This window comes from Globicephala melas, chromosome 5 (genome assembly GCF_963455315.2).
Source record: "Globicephala melas chromosome 5, mGloMel1.2, whole genome shotgun sequence".
Lineage (NCBI taxonomy): Eukaryota > Metazoa > Chordata > Mammalia > Artiodactyla > Delphinidae > Globicephala > Globicephala melas.
In genome coordinates, this window is record NC_083318.1 from 356,525 (window position 1) to 382,437 (window position 25,913).

The 25,913-nt window shown below is 53.2% G+C and overlaps 1 protein-coding gene across 9 annotated transcripts; it reads left to right on the forward strand.

Moving 5' to 3' along the window:
- Nucleotides 1-23: 23 nt before the first annotated feature.
- Nucleotides 24-25,588, forward strand: TMEM175 (transmembrane protein 175). 9 transcript variants are annotated; one of them, XM_060298837.2, is made up of 12 exons: nt 209-344; nt 11,583-11,769; nt 14,850-15,010; nt 15,154-15,192; nt 16,805-16,902; nt 17,807-17,858; nt 17,993-18,028; nt 18,692-18,775; nt 19,134-19,298; nt 22,771-22,849; nt 22,988-23,123; nt 24,766-25,588. In XM_060298837.2, exons 3-12 carry the CDS (start codon nt 14,858-14,860, stop codon nt 25,436-25,438), a joined length of 1,515 nt encoding a protein of 504 aa, XP_060154820.1. In that variant the 5' UTR covers nt 209-344; nt 11,583-11,769; nt 14,850-14,857; the 3' UTR covers nt 25,439-25,588. The 9 variants fall into 9 exon arrangements, with proteins under 9 accessions (XP_060154823.1, XP_030732497.1, XP_030732498.1 ...); XM_030876637.3 differs by lacking the exon at nt 11,583-11,769 and having other exon boundaries at nt 204-344; XM_030876638.3 differs by lacking the exons at nt 11,583-11,769; nt 17,993-18,028 and having other exon boundaries at nt 204-344.
- Nucleotides 25,589-25,913: the final 325 nt, after the last annotated feature.

Genomic DNA, 25,913 nt, shown 5'->3' on the forward strand with positions numbered 1-25,913 from the left:
GATTTCGGTTGTCGCGCTAACAGAGGGCTGGCGGCGGCGGCAGTGCCTGTCCCTGGGTGGTCTGGACCCCGGCGCGGCGCTCAGCCGTCCCCACGTGGCCGTTTCCGCGGAGGCTGGTGCTCGGGGGCTCCCGGGGCTGGACCGCACGGCGGGAGGAGCGGGTCGTGTGCTCGGAGCGCCGGGGGGCCCGCAGTGTCCGTCTTTTTAACGAGTTGGTTGTTACTGAAAGACTGAAGAGGTTAATTGTAGAAACCGAGTTTTGTAGCTTCTGTAGAAAAGTCAGATCTGTCAGCATTGGACCCAGAATACCGCGTGTCACCCATCACCTAGAGCTGCTCCCTCAGGTAAGACACCACCACTCGCCTGATCCCTTGGCTCGTTTGTGTGCCCGGCTGCTTCCTGTAGGTCCTGGTGTGGAGTGTTCATCCCCAAACTGAGGACTGGAGCCGAAAGCCCCAGACAGCATCTTAACCCGCCTAGAATTTCAAGCTACTAAAAATATTTTTCCAGACGGGCTAACGTGCGTTATCCTTATACTAAAGCAGCTTCGTTCATGCAGTGCTTTACTGCTTGCAGTATCTTTTTATGTATTCGCCTTAATGAGCCTAGATTATTTTGGAGAACGCACAGTATAGTTAATCCCGCACCCCACACCCCGCCTTTGGGTGCAAAATGTGCTCAGCAGTGTCATTACCTGGCCAGGTGGCCAGGGTCTTGTTGCTACAGCTAGTGGTACAGCTAGAAGTCCACACAAGTTACGTGGCTTTTTCAGCCGGTGTGTTCGTCTGGTAAATGGAATACAAGGATTGGGGGCTCAGGAAAGAGCCCAGGCTGTATTTGGTTGTCCCTAGCATGTAGGTGGTAGTTGACTTGGAAGAGCGCACCAAGGGGACACCGCAGTTAGAAAGAGGGTACAGTCTTCAGAGGGGAGGAGCAGCCAGGGAAGCAGGAATAAAACGTAAGAGAGGGCTTCCCTGGTGGCGCAGTGGTGGAGAGTCCGCCTGACGATGCAGGGGACGCGGGTTCGTGCCCCGGTCCGGGAGGATCCCACATGCCACGGAGCGGCTAGCCCCATGAGCCATGGCCGCTGAGCCTGCGTGCCCAGAGCCTGTGCTCCGCAACGGGAGAGGCCACAGCAGTGAGAGGCCCGCGTACTGCAAAAAAAAAACAACTAAGAGAGCTTTATGTCACCGGGCCAAAGAAAGATGTTGGGGAGGGTGGTGGTAATTAAAAGTGTCAAATGTCATTTAAAAGTAGGAAAAGTAGGAAAAGATGTGTGTTGGATTTAGCAACAATGAGATCTTTGGTGACCTTGCCAAGAATAAATTGTTTCATTGGAAACTCTCCATTACCCTGAGTGGAAGAGTAAAGAAGTGGAGAGAGAGATGGTAAGTGGAGGTAACTCAGTGAGTTTGGCTATGGAGAAGAAAGTGTGGGAGCTAGAGTTATGATGGATGTTGAGAGGTTATAGGATAGGAGATCGCTGAGCAGCCTCCAGCTGATGGAAGGGGGCCAGTCAGTGTCTGTTGGGAAAGAAGGGACAGGTGCAAAGTGGTCCCCTAGACGGTAGGAGGGAATGCCATCCAGAGCATAGGAAGTGTTCACTTTGGATGTAAGAAAATCGCTTTTCATCGTAAAAGGAAGGGAGGAAGGTGGGTTGTAGTTGCAGGTAACTTTATGTGTTTATTGGACTGAAAGCAAAGGAATTCTCTGTTTTCTTCTGTTTTCACTGTGAATAAGGAGAAGAAAACGTCTCCCGAAAATGGGAAGGGAGGTAAGAAAACTAAGATTTGAGCAGTGTGGGAAAGATCTAAAATAGCTTTTGTGGAAAACCTAGTGAATAACTCACTAGAAAGCATGATGTAGTCCAGGGCTCGTCTGACTTTGGAGGTTGTGGGTTTATTCTGGTATGACCTACATTTGCGTGGAGGTTTTTAATAGTGTAATTACTTTGGAGACGAGAGTCTATTCAGGCTTTGTGTTTCATACTGATGGAGCACTTTTTATACTGACACTGCACTAGGTGCTATAGTAACACCATCTTAATCCAGATCTGTGTCTCCAGATCACACTTCCCTCCTGAACTCTTAGACATTTGTTCTTAGGTATCTCTCATATACATGAGATAGCCCATGTATACGTGTCATATATATATATATATATATATATATATATGTCTAAAACTGAATTTATAGTCTTCATCGCCAAACCTGTCCCTTTGTAGTAAATTTCATAACAAAAGACTATAATCAGAAGTTAAGAAGATTATTTTATAATGATGAAAGGGTGAATTCATGAAAAGACATAACAATCCTAAACAGTTCTGCCCCTGATAATAAAGCTTTTAAATACATGAAGCAAAAACTAGTAGTAGTGCAGGAGAGAGAGACAAACCCACAACTGTAGTTGGAGATTTCAATACTTCTTTCTCAGATGATGATAGAACAAATACCCAGAAAATGACCAAGCGTATGGTAGAGTTGAATGACACCAGCAACTTGATTTAATGGACATTTGCAGAATACACGTTATCAAATATATAAACAACATTTACCAAGATGGATCATATTCTGGGCAAATAGGTTTTCTGACCACAGTGGAATTAAGCTAGATATCAATAGCATATCTCTGGAAAATCATCCAAATGTTTGAGAACTGACTGACTCACTTTTAAATTACCCATAGGTCAAAGGAGAAATCAAAAGGGAAATTAAAATTTTGAACTAAATGAAAATGCAGCATTTCAAAATTTGTGGCTAAAACACTACTAGAAGATAGGTCTCAAATCATTCATCTTAATAAACTAGAAAAATAAGAGCAAATGAAACTCAAAGTAAGTACAAAAAGGGAAATAATAAATACCAGCAGAAATCAATGAAATAGAAGACAAAAACAATAGAGAAAATCAATGAAACCAAAAGCTGAGTCTTTGAGAAGATAAATAAAAAAGAGAAATTTCTGGCCAGGTTGAACAAAGAAAAAAGGGTTAACAATATCATAAATGAAGGTGATGACATCATTGCCAAAAGGGTAATCGGTGAACATGAACAACTTTATGCCAATAAATTCAACGACTTGCACTAAAGGAACAAATTCCTTGGAAGACAATACCAAAACTCACTCCAGAAGAAATAGATAACCTAGATAGCTCTATAACTATTAAAGCATTGAATTTGTAGTTAAAAACTTTTCCTAAAAGAAAATTCCATACCTAGATGGCTTTACTGGGAATTCTACCAAACTAAAGAAGAAATAATACCAATTCTATATAGATTCTTAAAATTGAAAGAAGGAAATATGAATGCCAGCTCATTCTATAAGGATAGCATTATTCTAATGCCGAAGTTTGACACAGGCATTACAAGAAAAGAAAACTGCAGACTAATGTTCCTCATGACAAAGATATAAAAATTCTTTTAAAACATTTTTTAGCAAACTGAATCCAATACTATATAAAAAGGATAATACAACATAACCAAGTGAGGTTCATCTTAGGATTGCAAAGTTGGCTTTGTATTAAAAAATGGATCAATGTAATTTACAGTATTACAGTGAAGAAGAAAACCAAATCAGTCATCTCAGTAGACATAGAAAAAGCATTTGACGGGGACGTCCCTGGTGGTCCAGTGGTTGACTCCACACTACCACTCCAGGGAGCACGGGTTTGATCCCTGATGGGGGAACTAAGATCCCACATGCTGACCGGCACAGACGAAAAAAAATTCAAAAAAAGAAAAAGCATTTGACAAAATCCAGCATCGATTTCCTGATTTAAAAAAAAAAAAAATCTTTCAGCAAACTAGGAATAAAATGAAAACTTCCTCAACATAATAAGGGCATCTATGAAAAGCCTATAGCTGACCTATGGAATGATGAAAGACTGGATTTTTTTTTCCCTCCAAGATTGGGAACAAGTCTCTGGTCTCACCATTTCTATTCAACATTGTACTAGAAATTCTAGCCAATGTAATGAGGCAAGAAAAAGAAATTAGGGGCTTCCCTGGTGGCGCAGTGGTTGAGAATCTGCCAGCTAATGCAGGGGACACAGGTTCGAGCCCTGGTCTGGGAGGATCCCACATGCCGTGGAGCAGCTAGGCCCATGAGCCACAGCTACTGAGCCTGCACGTCTGGAGCCTGTGCTCCGCAACGAGAGGCTGCGACAGTGAGAGGCCTGCGCACCGCCATGAAGAGTGGCACCCGCTCGCTGCAACTAGAGAAAGCCCTTGCACACAAACAAAGACCCAACACAGCCAAAAATAAATAAATAAATAAATAAATGTATTTTTTTAAAAAAGATGAGCTAGTTAATTTCCATCCCACTACCTTCACTCACTGAGTCCTCTGCCTTTAAAAAAAAAAAAGAAAGAAATGAAAAGCTTACGTATTGAAAAGGAATAAGGAAGATTGTTTATTTGAAGATCACATGATCTTCGGGGAGCTAAGATCCCACATGACTCGCAGCCAAAACACCAAAACATAAAACAGAAGCAATATTGGAACAAATTTAATAAAGACTTTAAAAATGGTCCACATCAAAAAAAATCTTAGGAAAAAAAATGTCTCCAGGCATTGCAAATGTCCCTTGAGGGGCAAAATTGCCCTCAGTTGAGAATCATTGTTCTAGGTTAAAAAATGCATGGAAACTACAGAAAGAGCTACTAGAACTAGTGACTTTAGCAGGGTTGCAGGATACAAGGTTAATATGCAAAATAAATAAAAAGTTATTGCATATTTCTAAATAACTAGCAACAAATATTGGAAGCTGAAATTAGGAAAAAAACCACTATTTACAGGAGCATCAAAAGATACCAAATCTTTGGGATAAATCTGAAATAGATGTGCAAGACTTACAACTGAAAACTAAAAAGGTTTGCTCAGAGACACTAAAGACCTTAATAAGTGGAAAGGTACACAGTATTCATTAATTTAGAAAATTCAGGATCGTTAGGACATCAAATTAATCTATAGATTCAATGCCATTCCAATTAAAATCCCAGCAGACTTTTTTTAAATTGACACACTGATTTTAAAATTCATTTGGAACTGCGAAAGAGCTAGAATAGCCAAAGCAAGTTTGAACAAGGACAGATTTTTATGACTTATACTACCTAATTTCAGTACTCCAAATAGTGCTCCAAATAGTGTGGTGTTGGCATAAAGGTGTAAGGAGATCAGTGGAACAGAATAAAAAGTCCAGAAATTGGCCCATGAGTATAAATATGTTCAATTGATTGTGAATAAGGAATAAAGGTAATTGGAGAAAGGATAGTCTTTTCAACAAACGGTGCTGGAAGAATTGGATATCCATATGTTTAAAAAAAGAATGTTAATCCATACATTGCATCATATATGAAAAAACTCATAAAACTTCTAGAAAACAATCTGTGAGAGTTTCTGATATGACACCAAAGTACAATCCATAAAAAATAGATAAACAGGCTTCCCTGGTGGCGCAGTGGTTGAGAATCCGCCTGCCAATGCAGGGGACCTGAGTTCCAGCCCTGGTCCAGGAAGATCCCACATGCCGTGGAGCAGCTAAGACTGTGAGCCACAACTACTGAGCCTGCATGCTGCAACTACGGAAGCCTGCGTGCCCGTGGTCTGCAGCAAGAGAAGCCACTGCAACGAGAAGCCTGCGCACTGCAATGAAGAGTAGCCCCCGCTCGCCGCAACTAGAGAAAGCCTGCGCACAGCAACAAAGACCCAACACAGCCAAAAATAAATAAATAAAATAAATAAATTTTAAAAAATAGATAAACAGGACTTCATCAAACTTAAGAACTTCAAAATACATTGTTGCAGGTGTGCTTCAGTAGGTGAATGGATAAACTGTGGTGCATCTATAAAATGGAGTATTATACAATAATAAATAGAAATGAGCTACAAGCCACAAAAAGACATGGAGGACCTTAGAAGCATGTCACCAAGTGAGAGAAGCCAGTCTGAAAATGACACATACTGTTAGATTCCAACTGCATGACATTCTGGAAAAGGCAAAACTGGAGACAGTGGAAAGGTCCATGGTTGCTAGGCGTTTCGGGGGGAGGGAGGGATGAATAGGGGGAGCACAGGGGATTCTTAGGGCTGTGAAATCGTTCCGTATGGTACTACAGTGGTGAATACAAGTCATGCATTTGTCAGCACCCATAGAACTACAACACGATGTGTCAGTGTGTCGGTGTTGGCTCACTAACTGCCACACTAATGTAAGATGTTAATGGTGGGGAAGAGGGCGGGGGGAATGAACAGGTATATGGGAGTTCTCTGTACTTTCCCTTCGATTATTCTGCAGACCTAAAACTGCTAAAAGAAAAATAGTCTGTTGATTTAAATATATATATGTGTGTATATATATATACACATAAATATATAAATATATATATACACACATAAATATATATACACACATAAATATATAAATATATATACACACATAAATATATAAATATATATATGTACACACATAAATATATAAATATATACACACATAAATATATAAATATATATACACACACATAAATATATAAATATATACACACATAAATATATACACACATAAATAAATATATACACACATAAATATATATATACACACACATAAATATATAAATATATACACACATAAATATATATACATATATATATTTTTTACATGTTGAGAGAATGAAAAGACAGCCCATACTTGGAGAAAATATCTGCTAATGGACTTGTATACGGAATATAATACATATATATGTTTATATGTATGTATGTAAAGAAAAGTACACAATCGCTGCATAATCTTCCCAATAATTTCCCCGCTCCTGAAGGAGCTTACAAGGCTCTTTGTGATTTAGTCCCGCCTTATACTTCAGGTACACCTCCCAGTTTGAGCCTGTGCTCCAGCCTTATCAAACTCCTTGCACTTCGATGCACACCGAGCTCTCACTATTAGACACACACACGTACACACAGAGTCATTATTTGTCTTTCAATCATTCTCACAGCATTATTTGCGAATTAGAAGAAACAGGACATATAAAGTACTTGGAACAATGCTTGGTACTTAGTAAATGTTGGACAGATGTCACATGTTGTTCTCATTGTCATTTGTCATAAATATCTCCAGACAGCACTCGGGCATTTCCCATTCTGAGCTTTCCCAGACTGAGCCTGCCCAGGACACCTCTGCCCCACCACACCCTGAGGCGTAGCCAGCACCCTGCGTGGCTCTGCAGGGTCAGGAGCCTTCAGTTACCTCCTCTCTGTTATAGGAATTTTCAACTCCCTCTTCCTGCCATCGGAATTTAACAATTCTTCAGTCTCTTCCATCTTAAGAAAAATTATTTCTCAACTCCACTCCTCGACCTTCAGTCTTGTGTTCTTTCATTCATCACCATGAGTCTTAAAAACTCGTGTGTGATGAAGGTTAGGTGTAGCTGACATGTTTTTGAACACTTATGTGCCAGGTGCTTTTTTTTTAGCCATGTAAAATGCACGTAACAAAATTTACCATCTTAACCCTTTTTGAGAGCACAGTTCAGTGGCATTAAGTACATTCACGTTGCTGTGCAGCTGTCACCATCATCCGTCCACAGAACTCTTCATCTTGCAAAGCTGAAACTCTGGTCCTATTAAGCAGTAACTCCCACCTCTCCCCCCAGCTCCTGCCAACCACCCTTCTACTTTCTTTCCTTATGAACTTGACTCCTAGGGACCTCATATAAGTGGGATCAGACAGTATTTATCCTTTTGTGCCTGGCTTATTTCACTTAGCATAGTGTCCTCAAGATTCAACCATGTCATAACATGTGAGAATGTCTTTCCTTTTTAAGGTTGGATAATATTTCATTGTAGATGGAGATGCCACATTTTCGTTAGATGTTCATCTGTAGATGAACACTGGCGTTGCTTCCACCTCTTGGCTATTGCAAACAATGCTGCTGTGATCATTGGTGTACAAATATCTCTTCGAGTTTCTGCTTTCCATTCCTTTGAGTATATACCGAGAAGTGGAATTGCTGGATCCTATGTTAATTCTCTGCTTAATTTTTTGAGGACCCTCCATACTGTTTTGCACAGCAGCCGCACCATTTACATTCCCGCCCGGCAGTGCACAGGGGCTCCGTTTTCTCCACGGTCTCACCAAGAGTTGCTGTTGTCCATCATTTACTTGTATTATGGCCACATCCTGGAGGGTGACTGTCTCGTGGTTTTGATTTGCTTTTCCCTAACGCAACCCAGTAATGCTGAACATCTTTTCATGTGCTTATTGGCTACTAGGATATCTTCTGTGGAGAAATGTCTTTTCACATCCTTTGCCCATTTTTTGAATCGGGTTGTCTTTTTACTGTTGCGTTGTAAGAGTTCTGTATGTATTTCGGATGCTAGAGTCTTACTAGATACATGACTTGCAAATATTTTCTCCCATTCTATGGATTGTCTTTCACTTTCTTAATAGTGTCCTTTGAAGCACAAAAGGTAAAATTTCGATGAACTCCAATTTATTTTTTGTCGTTGCTTGTGCTTTTGGTGTTGTATTTAAGAACTCTTTGCCAAATATGAGGCCATGAAGATTTTCTCCAATGTTTTAGCTCTTACATTTAGGTCTTTGATCCATTTTTAGTTAATTTTTGTATGTGGCATGAGGTAGTATCTAAATTCATTCTTTTGCATGTGGATATCCAGTTGTCCCAGCAATATTTGTTGAAAAGACTATTCTTTCCCCATTGAATGGCTTTGACACCCTATTGCAAATCAGTTAAGCATAAATGTAGTGGTTTACTTCTGAACTGTCAGTTCTCTTCCCTTGATCTGTATGTCTGTCTGTATGCCGATACTGCAGTGACTTGATTACCATAGCTTTTGCACTAAGTTTTGAAATTGAGAAGTGTGAGTCCTCGGGTTTGTTCTTTTTCAAGATTGCTTTGGCTACTCCTTAAATAGCCAGGGGTTCCTTAAATTTCCATATGAATTTTAGGGTCAGCTTGTAAATTTCTACATGGAAGGCAGCTGGAATTTTGATAGGGATTGCGTTGACTCTGTAGGTCAATTTGGGAAGTGTTGCCATGTTAACAATATTAAATTTTCTAATCCATGAATAGAGGATGTCTTTTCACTCATTGAGGTCTTCTTTAATCTCTTTCAACAATGTTTTGTACTCCTTTTTTTTAAAAGATTATTTACTATCTATTTATTTAATTAATTTATTTTTGGCTGCATCAGGTCTTAGTTGCGGCACGCAGGATCTTCATTGAGGCATGCAGGATCTTTCCTTGCAGTGCGCGGGCTCTTTGTTGTGGTGCACGGGCTTCTCTCTAGTTGTGGCGTGCAGGTTTTCTCCTCTCTATTTGTGGTGCGCAGGCTCCAGGGCACGTGGGCTCTGTAGTTGTGGCACGTGGGCTCCAGAGCGTGTGAGCTCTGTAGTTTGTGGCACGCGGGCTCTAGTTGAGGCACGTGAGCTCAGTAGTTGTGGTGCGCAAGCTTAGTTGCCCCGTGGCATGTGGGATCTTAGTTCCCTGACCAGGGATTGAACCCGTGTTCCCTGCATTGTAAGGCGGATTCTTTTTCACTGGACCACCAGGGGAGTCCCTGTACTCCTTTGTTAAATTTGTTCCTAAGTATTTTTGATACTATTGTAAATGTAATTGTTTTGTTAAATTTATTCTCAGATTGGTTATTGCTAGTGAATAGCAATGCACTTATTTTATATATTGATCTCATTTCCTGCAAACTTGCTGAACTCATTTATTAGTTCTAATAGTTTTCTTGTGTGGATTCCTTAGGATTTTCTATATACAGAATCACATCATCTGCAAATAGAGACAGTTTTACTTCTTTCTTTCCAGGCTCTATGCCTTCTGTTTCATTGTCTTGCATAGTTGCCATGGTTAGAACCCCGAGCAGTGTTGCATAGATGTGCTGAGAGCAGACATCCTCGTCTTGTCACTGATCTGAGGCGGGTAGTTTTCAGTCTTTCACCATTGAGTGTGATATTAGCCCTGTATCAGGTTGAGGAAATTTCCTTCCATTCCTATTTTGTTGAATAGTTTTTATCATGAAGAGGTGTTATATTTTGTCAAATGCTTTTTCTGCATTTATTAAGATGATAGTTTTTGTCTTTTTTCTACTGATATGGTGTGTTCCAGTAATTGATTTTTAAATTTTAAACCAACCTTACGTTCCTGGAATAAAACTTAGCATGGTATATAATTCTTTTTATATGTTGCAGAATCTATTTGTCAACATTTTGTTGAGGATTTTTGTGTCTATATTTGATATTTACTGACTTATTAAAACTAAAATTTAATTGAAAGAAACTTAAACATACAAAAAGTATAGAAAGCAATGTGATGGACATCTGCTTCCCCAAATTAACCCGTGCCTAAAGAAACACATTAGCTTTTGTCTTATTTTTGTCCGGATGGTCTTCTTTTCCCTTCACCCCTCTGCCTGCTCTTCTCAGCTCCTCTCTCTCCCTCCCTTCTGTAAAGTAAAGTATTAAGTTTAAGGACTTCCCTGGTGCTCCAGTGGTTAAGAATCTGCCTTCCAGTGCAGGGGATGCGGGTCCCATCCCCAGTCAGGGAACTAAGATCCCACATGCCACGGGGCAATGAAGCTGGTGCACTCTAGAGCCTGTGTGCCACAACTACTGAGCCCATGTGCCACAACTAGAGAGCCTGTGCACTGCAACGAGAGATCCCTCATGCTGCAGCTAAGACCTGATGCAGCCCAATAAATAAATATTTTTTAAAAAATTAAAAGAAAAAAGTATTAAGTTTAGTGCTGGCGAAGATGAGGAAGTCCCCTTCAGGCTGCCTCTCCCGCTGATTACAGGTAAAAACTCTGGACAAAATATTAAAAGAAAAAGTATGCAAAAGGCAATAGCTTGGAAAGGGCAGTTGGAACTTGAATCAGTGACCACAGGTATGAGTTTTCCATTTTTTCACTCTTCCTCCTCGTGGCTTTGACCCTAGGCCAGTTCCCAGTTGTGGGCCTGGGCAGTGAGGGCTGCTGTACCCCATCTTTCTGCCTGTAGCAACTATGAAAGGGGCCCAACAAGCAGGGGCATGTGAGAGAGAGGCAAAGGAACTAGAATAATCCAAACAGTTTTGGAAAAAAAAAGAGTTGGAGGACTCTAGCAGATATCAAGACTTACTATGAAGCTATAATCAAGGCACTGTGAAACTGGCAAAGGATAAATGCATAGTCAGTGGGACAGAATGGACACTCCCCAGATGGGCCCACACAAATGTGGTCTGTTAGTTTTTGACCAGGGTGTGTGCAAAGGCAATTCAGTGGAGAAGGGACAGTTTTTTCAACAAGAAGTGTTGGAAAAACCAGACGTCCATCTGCAAGAAAGGGAAACTTGACGATACTTTGTATGTTATATAAAAATTAACTCAAAATTGATCGTAGATCAAAAGTAAAACCTCAAACTTTAAAACTTCTAAAAGAAACCAGAAAATCTTTGTGCTCTTGGGTTAAGCAAAGCATTGTTAGATATGACATCAAGGGAATGATCCGTAAATGAAAAGGTGGCGAGTTGGAATTCATCCAGATATAAAGATTGTTGTTGTTTTTTAATGTGGACCATCTCCAAGGTCTCTGCTGAATTTGTCACAATGCTGCCCCTGCTTTACGTCTGGTTTCTTGGCCTTGAGTCACATGGGATCCCAGCTCCCCAACCAGGGACTGAACCCGCACCCCGCGCGTTGGAAGGTGAAGTCTCAACCACTGGACTACCAGGGAAGTCCCGTCAGAGTTTAAAACTGCCACTCTTCTGAAGAGGTAAGAGAAGGAAAGACAAGCCGCAAAACTGGGAGGGAATGCCTGCGAATTACATATCTGACACCGAACTTCTAACCACGGTGTGGAAGGAACTCTCAAAATTCAGTAAGAATGCCAATAACTCCTCAAAAAAGTGAACAAAAGGTTCTAGCAGACACTTTGCCACAAAAGACGTGCAGTTTAAAAGTAGGCACGTGAGAATACCCAGCTGGTCGATACGAAAGTGCAAATTAAACTACAGTGAGGTAGCACATCTCTCGGCACAGCTATAATTAGAAATTCATTAAATAGGGGCTTCCCTGGTGGCGCAGTGGTTGAGAGTCCGCCTGCCGATGCAGGGGACACGGGTTCGTGCCCCGGTCCGGGAAGATCCCACATGCCGCGGAGCGGCTGGGCCCGTGAGCCATGGCCGCTGAGCCTGCGCGTCCGGAGCCCGTGCCCCGTAACGGGAGAGGCCACAACAGTGAGAGGCCTGCGTACTGCAAAAAAAAAAAAAAAAAAATCATTAAATTTTGAAAAGACCCTCCAAGCCAAGTGCTGTCGAGGGTAGGAGCAGATGCGGCTCTCACACACTGCTGGTGGGAACGCAGAGTGCTGCGGCTGCTTTGGTAAATGGTTTGGCAGATAAAGTCGACCCGTACTTACTAAATGACCCAGCAGACCCCTTCTGAGGTATTCGCCCAAGAGAACTAAAACACGTTTACACAAATACCTGTGTGTATATCTTTATAGTGTCTTTATTCTTAACTGCTAAAACCGTGAATGACCTGTTTCCCAGCTGGTGGGTGGATAAACAGGTACGTTCATGCAGTACAATTAACTACACAGCAGTAAAAGACATGTTCCTGATACTCCCGAGACATGGGCACATCTCAGATGCACTGTGCTGAGTAGAGGAAGCCAGGCTCCAGAGGTTCTCTGGGTACAAGGCCATTTACAGGACGATCGGGACAGTGACAGAAGACACAAGCGGTGGCCAGGGTTTGGGTCGAGGAAGGCCTGCCCACAAAGGCACTGCTCGGGGACAGAACTGCTTTGTGATGGGGCCATGGTTACACGCCTCGTGCATTTGTCTAAATCTCAGCGCTGGCACCAGAAGGAGTGATTCTTCCTGTGTGTAAACTTTAGAAAGTGGGTCCGGTGAGAGAGAAATTAGAGCTACAGATGAGAGCTAGAGCCGCATCCGCACCCGCCCTCCACCCCTCCCGCCTGGGTCACCGCAGTGCTCTCGCTGGTGTGTGTACGTCGGTGGTGCGACACGACGTGCGTCTTTCTGTGCTCGATCCATCCCTCAGCGTTGTGCCTCTGCGTGTATGCATGTAGGTGGTTTCTTCTGTGGGCATTTGCTGTCTCAGCTGCTCTGGCTGCCACGACAGAATGCCACGGGCTGGGACCTTAGACAACAGGACTTCATTTCTCACAGTTCTGGAGGCTGGAAGTCCCAGATCAGGGTGGCAGCCAGTTCAGTTTCCCGGGAGGCCACGTCCCGGCCTGCCGACACACAGCAGAGGGAGGGAGCACGCCGGTCCCCTCCTGTCAGGGCACCGATCCCATCCTGGGACCCACCCTCCCGGCCTCCTCTAACCTAGTCACCTCCAGAGGCCCCACCTTCTATCCCATCCCCCAGGGTGGGGCTCGACACGCGACACGTGCATATTCGGGACACAGACAGTCCACAGCCCTTGGTAGCCGCTCCCTTAGTGGTTAATAATGTGCCGCCTGTCAGTCAGAACGTGTGTGGCTTTCAGTGTCGAGGTGAACTGCTCCGCGAGGCCCGCAGTCCCCACCTCGTGTGCACCCTGGGGCTGGCCGCCTAGGGGTGGGCGCCGCAGCCCTGACCAGCTGCTGAGTGGTCTCCCGGTGGCTGAGGTGCCCTGCGCCCCCTGCCAGCTTCTGCATCCCCCACGCCCTTGCCGCCTGTGCAAAGCTGACCTCTCATCGGCGCCCTTTGCGCCTCCCGGGCTGCTGCGTATCTTGTACGTGTATCGGCACTTTGTCCTTCCTGTCCGGAAGTCCCCGTGAGCCTCCCTTCTGCACTCTGGGGGCGGGGTTCTGGGTTTTGTCTTGTCCTGGGAGGCTCAGCTGTTAGTTTTGACATCCAGCCGCCCCTCGGAGCGCCCCCGCCTCACTCTCCCCCGCCCTCAGGCTCCTGGCGCTTTGCCAGGGTCGGCAGCGTCCTCTTCAGGGTGAAGACCAGGGCGCCTTTTCGTTTCCAGTCTTCCCTCTCAGGGGGTTTACCACTCGGGCCACCCGTCCGAGGGAGCCCTGGCGTCCTGCGCTCCGGACCCCCTCCAGCTCTGTCCCGGGCACCTCGGCGCAGTGCTTCCCGCACGCCACCGCGGGGCATCCCGTCCTCTCTGATAGCATTTGCGGGTGACTCCAGCCCCGACCTCTCTCCCGACCTCTCGATGCTGGCCCTCTGCCCAGGCAAGCTCCGTGGCAGAGGACGCGTGCTGCCCTTCAGCAAGGAGCCTGGTGCCTCCCAGCGGCCATGGCCTGCCCCCCTGGGGTTCCCGCTGCGGGGCCCCGACTCCATTCCCAGGAGGCACTGGCATCTCTTCTGCCCGGAGCCCCGTCAGCCGGCACCTCGCTTGTCTTCCCAGCCCACCTCTGATACTGAGTTGTCCAGGGAGCTCTGCCGTGGGGGCTTCGCTGGCGGGTGCCCGACCAGTCCCCCAGGCCGCCTGCCAACAGGAGGAGCGAGAGCGCCCTCCAGTGGGGCAGCAGCCGGGGCAGCTGGCTTTCCACGCAGAACCTTGATTCCCCCAAAGGTCGCATCATGGCTGGGATGCAGGGTGCAGTGGGAGCAGGGACACGGTGGTGTCTGGTTGGGGTCGAGGGTGTCACGCCCGGAGCACCCACCATACGTGCCGTGTGCCTCCGCTTGCCTCTCCTGTCCCTAGAGGGGACACGGTCGCAGGGTGTGTCTCCCAGGTCACAGGCCCCTCTTCTAGAAGGCTGGCTGGGAGAGGAGAACAGGGCAGAGGAAGCAGCGGCAGGGCCCCTCTGCCCAGCCCCGCCCAGCCTGTGTCACGGCCCCCAGGAGCATCCCACGGGCTCAGACCTGTGCTTCTTCCCAGGCACCACGATGTCTGGGCCCCAGACCCCAGAGCCGGCCCTAGGTGGGCGGGGAGCCTCCTCCACGGGCTCACAGGACGAGGACACGGCTGACGGGATCCAGAGCTCGCATCGCATGCTCAGCTTCAGCGACGCGCTTCTGTCCATCATTGCCACCGTAATGGTCCGTGCGGGCCCCGCGGCCACTGGGGGTGTGGGGAGGAGCCGCCCAGCACTGGCCTGCGCCCCCGGCACGTGGCGTCCAGGGAGCAGTCGGTGCCCAGCCCAAGAAGTGTTCCCGGGTTCGTGTTGTGTCTGTTCTCCTAGATCCTGCCTGTGACCCACACGGAGATCTCCCCGGAACAGGTACTTGGGAACAGTCTGCAGTGTCTGGTGTGCGGGCGAGGGTCCAGGAGGCTCAGGCCCTGAGCTCGAGGCCGGGCTCCACTCGGGCGTACCCGGCTGGGAGGGCCAGGCCATCCGCCACGTCCCCCAGTGATGCCATCCAGCCCCGGTGCCCTCGCGCTGAGCCCTGAGCAATGCAGGAGCGCCTGGAGGCTGGCGCGGACTGTGCCGGCAGGCGTCGCGGGGAAGCTCCCTGGGCTCTCTGTCTGTCGCGCTGGCGTGCCTCTCAGAGCAGGTGCTCGGGGGCAGAGGGCGGCCGGCCTGCTGGGCGTGGGCCTGCGCCACGAGCAGGGAGGTGAGTGGGAAACGAGGTTTCTGTAAAGCAGAGTTTCCATGGCTAGTCAATTTGGAATATTTCCATTTTATAAGTAAAATGGCCACACGTCGCAGCACCTCAGAAACCGGACGTGATTCCGGGAGACGTTCGGAGTTCGCGGGCGTGTGTGCGCGCGAGCACGGCTCTCTGGGCCCCTCACGTCGAGTGGGTGTCACCTCTGGGCTCCAGGATGCGCAGTGCTGGCCCAGGACGTGTGGCCGTGGTCTGGCTGCAGCCCAACCAGCACACTTAGCCTGGACACTGCCGGGAGTCATCTGCGGGAGGTGATATCGCTACTTCTCGTAGCGTTTGGATGAGAATTAAACAGAAATGATGGTCGAGCCTGACCTTGGCAACTGGCACCTGGCACGGTGAGCAAAGGGCCCCGTGCGGCTTCCTCTGCTCCGGGGCACCCCCCCCCCAAAGGGGGCCTGGGGGCTGCGCTCCGGCCAAGCTCAGGAAAGCCGTGTGCCCACCGGGGGCCTCGACGCTCTCCTGGCTGTGCCTGCCCCAGAGCCTTCTGGGGACCTCGGTGCCACCAGTCTCAGAACAGGGTGGTGGGTGTGCACGTGAGATGCGGGAGGGGATGGGATGCGCGGGCCTGGAGCTCCTTGCCTCTCTGCGGTCGGGGTCGTGACCTCTGTTGACCCACGAGAGGGCTCTGAGCCAGAAGGTTCCGCGGAGGCGGGGAGACCCCTTCAGGGAAGGCGCTGAGGATGGTCCTGACATGAAGGAGAAGGTTCATCAAGGCCAGAGGGACCCAGGGATCTGGAAGCGGTGCTGCCCATGTGGTCTCAGAGGAGCAGCAGACACGGGCAAGGTTGCATTTGGAGTTTTTGCTGACGAAGCGTAAACCCTCTCCCGGCCTGGGGCCAGCTTCCTGCGCAGCCCACACCTGGCGTCCAGACACCGCGGCCCTCTCGCCAGGCCTCGCAGTTGCTTCGGGATCGCTTACCCGGCGACGCCGTGACTTCATGCGGCCGCACGGCCTGTGGCCACCCTGCCAGGATCCCAGGAGAGGCTCGACGGAGACCTCTCTGCCTCCAGAGCTGGCATTTCTGGGGGCCTGCCATGTTGGGAAGAGGGGGGGCCTCCGCAGGGGCCTCAGGGACAGCCCGGGACTGAGGCTGAGCCTTGGTGGGGGGAGGCGAGGGCTCCCAGGTACTTCTCCGGCCCCCCAGGGCCTGCCGCCCGGGGGCGGGGCCGCCGGCTGCCGTGGGTGAATCTGCGTCTGATGGTGACGCTCTTCTGTTCCAGGAGTTTGACAAGAGTGTCCAGAAACTTCTAGCGACGAGGATCGCTGTGTACCTGATGACCTTCCTCATCGTGACCGTGGCCTGGGCGGCACACACGAGGTACGGGCAGGCTGGGGCCTGTTTCTGGGCTGGCAGCCACATCTTTGTGGCTGGCTGGGTGTGTGCCCAACAGGTGTGGCCTCGCCCTGGCCGAGGGTCAGGGTGGCAGTGGGGGTGCACTCGGCGCTGATGAGCTGTCCTCGGGGTAGATGGCGGCCCCGCCCTCTGGGGCTGAGTCACGAGGGGTCACGTTAGTGGGCTGCCCCTCCCCTCCCCTCCCCCGGCCCCCCCTGCTGGGTCAAGCCTCTGCTTTCTCCTCTGCACACAGCAGCAACAGGGCTTACACCCCAGGCCCCGGACGATGAACGGGGTGCCGGGTGCAGCGCTGCTCGGGCCGCCGTGAGCCCGGGCAGGGCAAGGGCAGGGCTGTGGGCTGCCCACCTCTGCTGCACTGTGACACACGTGCTGTGCACGGCCCCTCCGTCCTGATCCCTGGACTCTGGTGAGGAGGCTGGGGCCTCGGGACACACGCTCCAGGGCCCGAGCTCTCTGTTAAGGAGGAAAAGGTTCCTTAGGACCCAAGGGGGACAGGGGCCCAGAGCTGTGGGCGTCACCTGAGCCCCCGACGGGGCGCAAGGACCAGGAGGACCCCCGGAGGTGGGTGGGGATGGGCTGGGTGCTGGCGTCTCGGTTACAGAACGCCCCCCAGCAGTGCAGACCTCCCCAGTTGGGGGAGAAGGCCACATCCTCGTGGGTCAGAACCCTGGGGGGGACCGTGTGGGGGCCGGGGAGGGGCCGGGGCCTCGGGAGCTCTGCCTGCTTCCGGCCTCCGTTTTCAGGCTTCTGTCCGCGTCTTTCCGTCTCGGTGTGAGACCGTCTCTGTCGTATGAGTGTCTGTGTTTGATGCCGTTAGAACCATGTTTACTGACAGCGTGACTTTTCCTGTTTTCCTTAAATTGTTGAGATTGTTCCAGGTTGTTGGGAAGATAGACGATACGCTTGCCCTGCTTAACCTGGTGAGTTTGTCCTTTGGTTTCTGCCTTGCTCAGCTCCCCGGGGGGTGCCCCGGGTGTGCGGGCTGGGCCGCGCCCACTCCCAGGGCCCCGAACGCCGCCCTCAGCACCCCTCCCCCCTCCCTCCCTCCCCCCAGGCCTGCATGATGAGCATCACCTTCCTGCCGTTCACGGTGAGTCCCAGGGACTTCCGCCCCCTCCTCCACCTGGGGGTCCAGCCTGCCCTCCTGCACAGGAGGGCTCTGCCCCTAAGGTGCTCCCTTCTCAGAAGCTCTCAGGCCACTGGGAGGCCCGGGGCCTGGACCACGGGGTTGCAGAGAGGAGAGAATTTTCCTGGGGAAGGGCCGACCCTGGGTTTCCAGGCTGGACGGAGTGGGGAGGCTTCCAGGGCCCCAGGCGGGGCTGTCGGGGGCAGAGACCAGCCTGGCCTCCAGGGGCGCAGTGAGGGGCGCCCTCTCCATGCTCCCTGAGGCTCTCGGCTCCCGCCTGAGAACCCCGGAGCCCACGGCCTCCTGGCCGACCTGGGCTCGTCCCCAGCACGTGACCCCTCCGTCTCCTCACCCCGCAGCTCCCTCTGGTTCTGACAGAGAGCGGGGCTCTGGGTACGTAGCCCATCGCGGAGAACTGGGGTCTGGGGAGTCTATGAATCTGATAAGCGCACAGCTTTAAAGGCTTCCAGCGCTGGGCGGGATGGCTCTGTGAGAGAGACGCCTCCAGGGCTCGGGCCGTCCCACCCAAGACGGCTCTGCTGCTGAGCGGCGGAGCCCAGCTGATGCACGGGGCTCACGGGCCCTGGGGCCCTGCGGTCCTGATTCTGGGGTTTTTTCTGGCTGCAGTTTTCCTTGATGGTGGCCTTCCCCGAGGTGCCTTTGGGCATCCTCCTGTTTTGTGTGTGTGTGATGGCCGTCGGGGCCGTGCAGGTAGGACACCGGCGCCCTGCCCCCACACCCCGTCCTCGTGGAGCAGAAGATGTAGCGCGTGTGGGGCCGCCCGTGGCGGGAGCCGTGCAGACGCCACCTGCCACGCAGCGCCTGCCACGGGGCACCCGCGTGGGCCGCGGCAGGGCAAAGCCAGAGACGCTCGGGGCCTGGGCTTCCTGTGCTGACGGGGAGAGAGAGTGAAATGGGGCCGCCGGCACCCTCAGGCGGGGCTCTGTGAGACCCGCACCCGACCCCCAGAGCAGAGCGAGGGCTCCCGTCCACTCTGCGCCCCCAGAACATCCTGCAGCGAGCCCCACCCGAGACCCCGCTCGCACCCTGCAGCCTGCCTCTCCCGCAGGCGCTGATCGTGGTCTACGCCTTCCACTGCCCCCACCTGCTTAGCCCCCAGATCGAGCGCTCGGGCCACCGGGCCCTTTACCGGCAGCACATCCTGGGCATCGTTCTCCGGGGCCCGGCGCTGTGCTTGGCTGCGGCCGGCTTCTCCCTCTTCTTCTACCCAGTGGTGAGTCGGGGTGGGGGCGCCGGGGGGTTGTGCGGGGGGCCCACCGGGGGGCTGCTCTGCGGGGAGGAGCCCGCGTGGGCAAACACGGCGCACGCCCTGTAGGCCCGGGAGGCCGCGTGCCTTCTAAAGACGTGCGTGCATAGGAACGTGAGCCGCCAGAAGAGAGAGAAAGTGGAGAAGGAAACTCCAGAGCAGGAGAGACTGGAGTGGAGAAGAGGGAGGTGCAGGCGAGGGTGGAGCTGGGCGAGGGCCGGGCGGACGCACCCCCAGCGTCCAGGGAGAGACGGCGGCCGCGCGGGCAGAGCCGTGCGGGACTCCGTCCACGGCGCCCTCGAGCCTGCAGGTCGTGCTTTTCTTTTTTAAATTTACTTATTTATTTATTTACTTCTTTTTAGTGGAGCGTAGTTGCCTTACACTGTTGTGTTAGTTTCTGCTGTACAGCAAAGTGAATCAGCTGTACGTACACACACATCTCCTCTGTTTTGGATTTTCTTCCCATTTAGGTCACGGCAGAGCATTGAGTAGGGTTCCCTGTAGGTTCTCGTTAGTTCTGTTTCATACGTGGTAGCAACAGTGAGGGTCCGCCCTGGCCGAGCTGCCGGCGCTGAGCCCACAGCTGACTCGACAGGTATATTGTTCTGGTGCAGGTTCCCTCATCCAGGAAGGGGAAGGGAAACCCTAGCGAGCCGCCGTCCCAGAGCTGCTTGTAGAAGCTGGATGCGCAGCTCCTGCCTTTAATTAACTGAGCTCTAGTGAGGTAAAGTGAATCTCTACACCCAGAGCATCGTAAGACATGTGAAAAAATGAACGGTTAACGTTCCTTTAAACATCTAGTAAGTGTTTTAAGAGAATTCAAGTTTAAAACAAGCAGGATGGCAAGGCCTGCAGAGCCACACCCTGGAGGATGGAGCTGGGGGCTGGGGTCCAGTGTCCAGGGCGCCCCAGGTCAGGCCACGGGTGGGTAAAGGGGAGGGTGGGCGTTGGCGTGTGAGGTGGGGCCGGGCCTCGGGCTTCTACTCGGTCCCCTCGCCGTACAGTGTCTGCGCCTCTTGGGTGGGCCCCGCTCCTCTCGGGCAGGAGGGATGCTGCGGGGGCCCTCGGGGTCAGGCGGGGTGTCCCAGGGTGGGGCTGGCGATGGGGAGGCACAGAGAGACAGCAGGGCAGGACTGAGGGGCCCACTGCGTCCGGGCTTCCGGTGGGACAGCCCCTCCTGGCTCTGGGGACAAGGTCAGGGGCTGAGGGGCGGTGAGGGGCAGTGAGGGTCGTCGCGTGGAGGACGGAGGGCACAGCTGGGATGTGGTACGTGTGGCCTGGGTCAGGAGAAGCAGGCAGAGCTGAGGCCCACGGGGGCCGTGCCCACTGGTCGGGCCTGGACACTGGCCCCGGGAAGCCCTGGGGCAGGCAGACAGGGCCCCGCGCGCTGCCGGGGACCGCGATGAGCCTGCGCAGTGGCCACACCCTCACGGGACGACAGTGGTGGGAGGCAGGCGCTGGGCCGCCACACTGGGGAGAGGAGAGTCCTCGGTGGGGCTGGGGGGTCTGCGGCCTCGGAGGGAGCGGTCGGTCGTTTCTCTGTGCTGCGTTTTTTGCCCCTTCCTCTCCATCCCTCCCACTCCTTCCCCACAGTGGGGGTCTGACCCCTCGTCCCCTGTGAGACGAGGCATGTCAGAGCCTCCTGGCCCCCAGGCCCACCCCCTGCAGCCTCCCCACGAGCCCACGGCCATCCTTCCAGGCGTCCTCACCAGCCCCTTCCCTCACGTGGGACGCTGTGCGGGGTCCACCTTCCAGGGCCAGCCACTGGTCACTGCCCTGGCCCAGGTCGTCCTGACCTCCCTCTGGACCACCTCCTCCACTGGTGACACTCGGGGCCCAGGGCCTCCCATGCCAGCTTCCTGTGCCGGCTGCTCCCAGGACTCGCGCTCCTCCAGACCTGGGCAGGTCCCCGTGGCCATTTAGATCTCCCCCCGCCCCGGAACTCAGGCTCCCCCTCGGGCTGTTCTGTTCCCTCCTGCCCCGCAGCGCACGTGCACACACACAACACACGCCGATCCTGCGTGGCCACCGTCGCCCCCCGGGGCCTCTGCACTCACCTGCCAGGCACCTGGGACACTCCACCCCCTCGGTGTGTGTGTGTTGAGTGACGTGTATGGTGTGGTCTTCTGATGTGTGGAGACTGGAGGTCGTAAGCAGAGCTGTGATGCCGGCCGCCCCCCCTCTGTCCCCGAGGTGCCCGTCGTCTCCTGAGTCCCCTCACCAGGCCAGGTGCCAGGTGACCTTGAAGCATGACTGTGAAGGACGGGGTGGAAGCCCTTCGCTGAGAGGGGCCACCGGCCAAGGCGACAGGGCTGGGCGAGGAGCTTTCTGCGGCCACCTGGGGCCCGGGAGCACGCCTGTCCCGTCAGCCTCCCTGTTTAAAATAACTGGGTGTCCGCGTAGCAAAAAATTGACCACTGTGACCATTTTATCTGCGGCGTGCAGCTCGGCGGCATTGACCGCCGACGTCGCCGTGCCTCACCTCCCTCTGGTTCTGGGACTTTTCATTCCCCCGAGACAGAAACCCTGAGCCCGTGAGCAGCCACTCCCTGTCTCCCCACCCTCAGTCCCGGGAAACTCGAGTCTGCTTTCTGTGTGTAGGGGTTTGCTTATCCTGGTTCCTTCATATAAGTGGAATTATGAAACAGGGGGCTTCTACGTCTGGCTTCTTTCACTCGGCATGTTTTCAAGTGCATCCACGTCGCCGGTGTCAGGATTCCCTTCCTCTTCATTAGCCGGCGGTACCCCACTGTGTGGATGGGCCCCGTCACCCACCCACGGACACTCGGTGGCTGCTGTGAGCATGGGTGTGCCCAGAAGTGGACTTGCCGGGTCCTGTGGCGATTCCCTGTTTAGTTTCTGAGGAACCTCCCGACAGTTCTCCAGCAGCTGCGCCATTTCCGTTCCCACCGACGGCGCACAGGGCTCCAGCCCCACCCCACCCCAGCACGGCTGCTCCCTGTTCCCGCTGGGAGCGTCCCGAGGTGTGCGCTGCTCTCCTCGTGGTTGTGACTGGCGTTTCCCCGAGTGTTAGTGGTGCTGAGCGCCTCCCCACACGTGTCGGGGCCGCGTCTCTTCTTCGGAGAAATGTCAGTTCAAGTCCGTGGCCCATTTCTCAGTTGGGTTATTTGTCTCTCCGTCGTGGAGCTGTCGGGGTTCCTTATGAAGCCTGGATAGTAACCCTTACCAGGCGTGTGGTCTGCAAACATCTCCTGTTCTGTGCGATGTCTCTTCACCCCCCGGTAATGCTCTTCTACGCCCAGAAGCTTGCTGTCTTGATGGCGGCTGACTCACCTGTTTTGCCTCCTGTTGCTCGGGCTGCAGTCCCTTCCGGGCGGGCAGCTTTGGGCTGGGATTCCTGGCTGGGCCCCCCAGTGGAGGCGCCGCGCGCCCTGACGTGCCCTGTGCCCTGACGTGCCCTGTGCCCTGTCTCGTGCAGTCGTACCTGCTGATGGCGACAGTCATCTTCCTGCCCTACGTCAGCAAGGTCGCCGGCTGGTGCAGAGCCAGGCTTGTGGGTAGGTGCCAGGCGGGGCTGGAGTGTGGGGTGCTGGGGCTGCCGCCGGGGCGCGCAGAACACGGGCCGGGCAGGCGGCGTCCCTGCGGGGCCTCCTAGCTGGCCCGAGGCCCTGAGGGCTTGGCTGCCCCTCCCACAGGCCCCAGGGAGCCCCCGGCTCACAGCCTGGAGATCTTCACCTTTGACCTGCACGAGCCGCTCAGCAAGGAAAGGGTGGAGGCCTTCAGCGACGGGGTCTACGCCATTGTGGCCACGCTGCTCATCCTGGACATCTGGTGAGGACCCGCCGGGCCAAGACTCCTCTGCCAGCCCCACAAAGGCGCCGAGGTCTCCCGGCCCACCCTCCCCAAGGGGCTCCCACCTGAGAAGGGCCCGGTCCTCGTCCTTCCCAGAGCTGCGCACGCAGGGCGGGCGGCCCCGGCTCCCCGCGTCCCTCTCCTGCTCCGAGCCCGCCTCTTCCCTTCGCTCCTGCGCTTCTGCTCGGCCAGGCAGCCTCTGCGGTCCGTCACAGTTCCAACCTTAGCTGTTGTCATTTTATTTCTGTTTTATCTGCTGCTTTTTCAAGTCTTCCGTCTTTTCTTTAAAGCCTTTTATTCCTTGGTCGTACTTCAGCACGTTCTTATTTTATTAACGTTAAAATGCTCTGATTTTATGTTCTGTAACTGATCACCTAAGGTCTTTTTTTCCTTAATATAAATTTATTTATTTATTTTTGGCTGCGTTGGGTCTTCGTTGCTGCGTGCGGGCTTTCTCTAGTTGCAGCGAGTGGGGGCCACTCTTCGTTGTGCTGCACGGGCTTCTCATTGCAGTGGCTTCTCTTGTTGCGGAGCACGGGCTCCAGTCGCGCAGGCTTCAGTAGTTGTGGCACGTGGGCTTCAGTAGTTGTGGCTCGCGGGCTCTAGAGCACAGGTTCAGTAGTGTGGCACACGGGCTTAGTTGCTCTGTGGCATGTGGGATCTTCCCAGACCAGGGCTCAAACCCGTGTCCCCTGCATTGGCAGGCGGATTCTTAACCACTGCGCCACCAGGGAAGTCCCTCACCTAAGGTCTTGATGCTCCTAAATTTCTCTTAGTAGCTTTTCCCTACTGTAATTTGTGAATTTTTAAAAATTGGGAGCAAATGTCCATTGGTACCAATCTCTGAGACCTAGACCTAAGGTTCTGGGGTGATCTGGCTTTGCTTCTGCCCTGCAGCCAGGCCGTGCTGGCTTGGGTCCCCTGCTGGGTGGTAGCAAGGAGCCAGCTGTGGCTGGGAACCCCGGGGGGTGGGGGCGGTCAGGGTTCTTTCCTCCACCCAGAGCCACAGCCCCGAGGACCCAGGTGGGGATCCCCGGGAAGCCCCCAGGCTCTGTCTCCCGCCCCCAGCCCCACCAGCACACGTGGAGCCGCCATCGTGGGCACAGAGGTGTGTCTGGGCTGCGTGGCTGCAGGGCGGCAGCGCCATGACCTCAGTGGGGAGAAGCCTGGGCCGGATGTGCCTTAGAATCACTCCTTAAAATAAAGTTCTGCCCAGGAACCTGAGGACCTCGGAGGCAAAGCCCTTCAGGTCTGTGGGACCGCTCCCGAAGTGGACAGGCCGCTGCAGGACGGTGGGCAGGCCTCAGGAGCACCCACCCGTGGGCGCCAGAGGGGCTGCGGGCTCAGGGCCCCGTGCCGCTCACCAGCCCAGGGTCCGGTGGGCAGGGCTGCGGTCAGCCAAGGAAACACAGGCTGCAGTTGAACTTGAACTTCAGGTGAACGGCGCTGCGTGTGTGAACACAGGTGCGCGCAGTCTTAGTGTATGCCGTCCGTTCATCTGAAGTTCAAGTGTGCGGGGGGCCGGCAGGCCGTGCAGGGGCTGGGACGGGGTGGGGGCAGGCAGCCCGGAACGGACGCCCGAGGTGGGGCCGCTGCAGATGCTGTGTATCTCACCCCTCAGTGAGGACAACGTCCCGGACTCCAAGGACGTGAAGGCGAAGTTCCACGGCAGCCTAGTGGCGGCACTGGGCGCGTCTGGGCCGCACTTCCTGGCCTACTTCGGCTCCTTCGCCACGGTGGGCCTGCTCTGGTTCGCCCACCACTCGCTCTTCCTGCACATCCGCAAGGCCACGCAGCCCATGGGCCTGCTCAACACGCTCTCGCTGGCCTTCGTGGGTGGGCTGCCCCTGGCCTATCAGCAGACGTCGGCCTTCGCGAGGCGACCCCACGACGAGCTGGAGAGCGTACGAGTCAGCTGCGCCATCATCTTCTTCGCCAGCATCTTCCAGTTCGCCATCTGGACCACGGCGCTGCTGCAGGGGGGGGAGACGCTGCAGCCCTCGGTGCGGTTCGGGGGCCGGGAGCACGCGTTCATGTTCGCCAAGCTCGTGCTCTACCCCTGTGCCAGCCTGCTGGCCTTCGCCTGCACCTGCGTGCTCAGCAGCTTCAGCACGGCCATCTTCCACGCCATGCAGATCGCCGTGCCCTTCACCTTCCTCCTGCTGCGGCTTCTGGTGCGCTTGGCACTGGCCGGCCTGCGGGGCCTGCGGGGTCTGGCCCGGCCCACACACACCCGGCCGGTGCCTGGGGCCACGGACGATGCGCAGTCCCCGCTCCTCCCTGCTCCCTGCTAGTGCGGCCCCGGTCCCCTGCCTGAGGTCCAAGTGTCCGGCTGGTGGCCCGGCCTCGGGTTTTGTTTTCCTTGTGAAGTTTCATGCTCTACCTCAGCCCCTCAGATTGTCTTCCACTGTTGCAGACAAGAGTCTCGCAGGAGTGTCACTGTGTCCCACGTGCCTGTTGTCTGCCTTGACCGAGTGGAGATGAGCCGCGGGGGGGCCGCAGGCAGCGGGTGGTTCCGGGGCAGCTGGGGCCGCAGCCCCGTGGTGGGTGTGGGTATGCGATGTGGCCTGGTCCTCAACAGGCAGCACGTCCCGCGGGCAGAGGGCCCTGGCAGCTGCTCGGCTCTCCAACCGGCCCCCACATCCCAGGCCTCCTCCCCCAGCACACTGGCCTCAGGCACACACGCTCCCCCAGCACGCTGGCCTCAGGCACAGACACAGGACACGGCAGCAGGCTATCCAACCGGCCCCCACATCCCAGGCCTCCTCC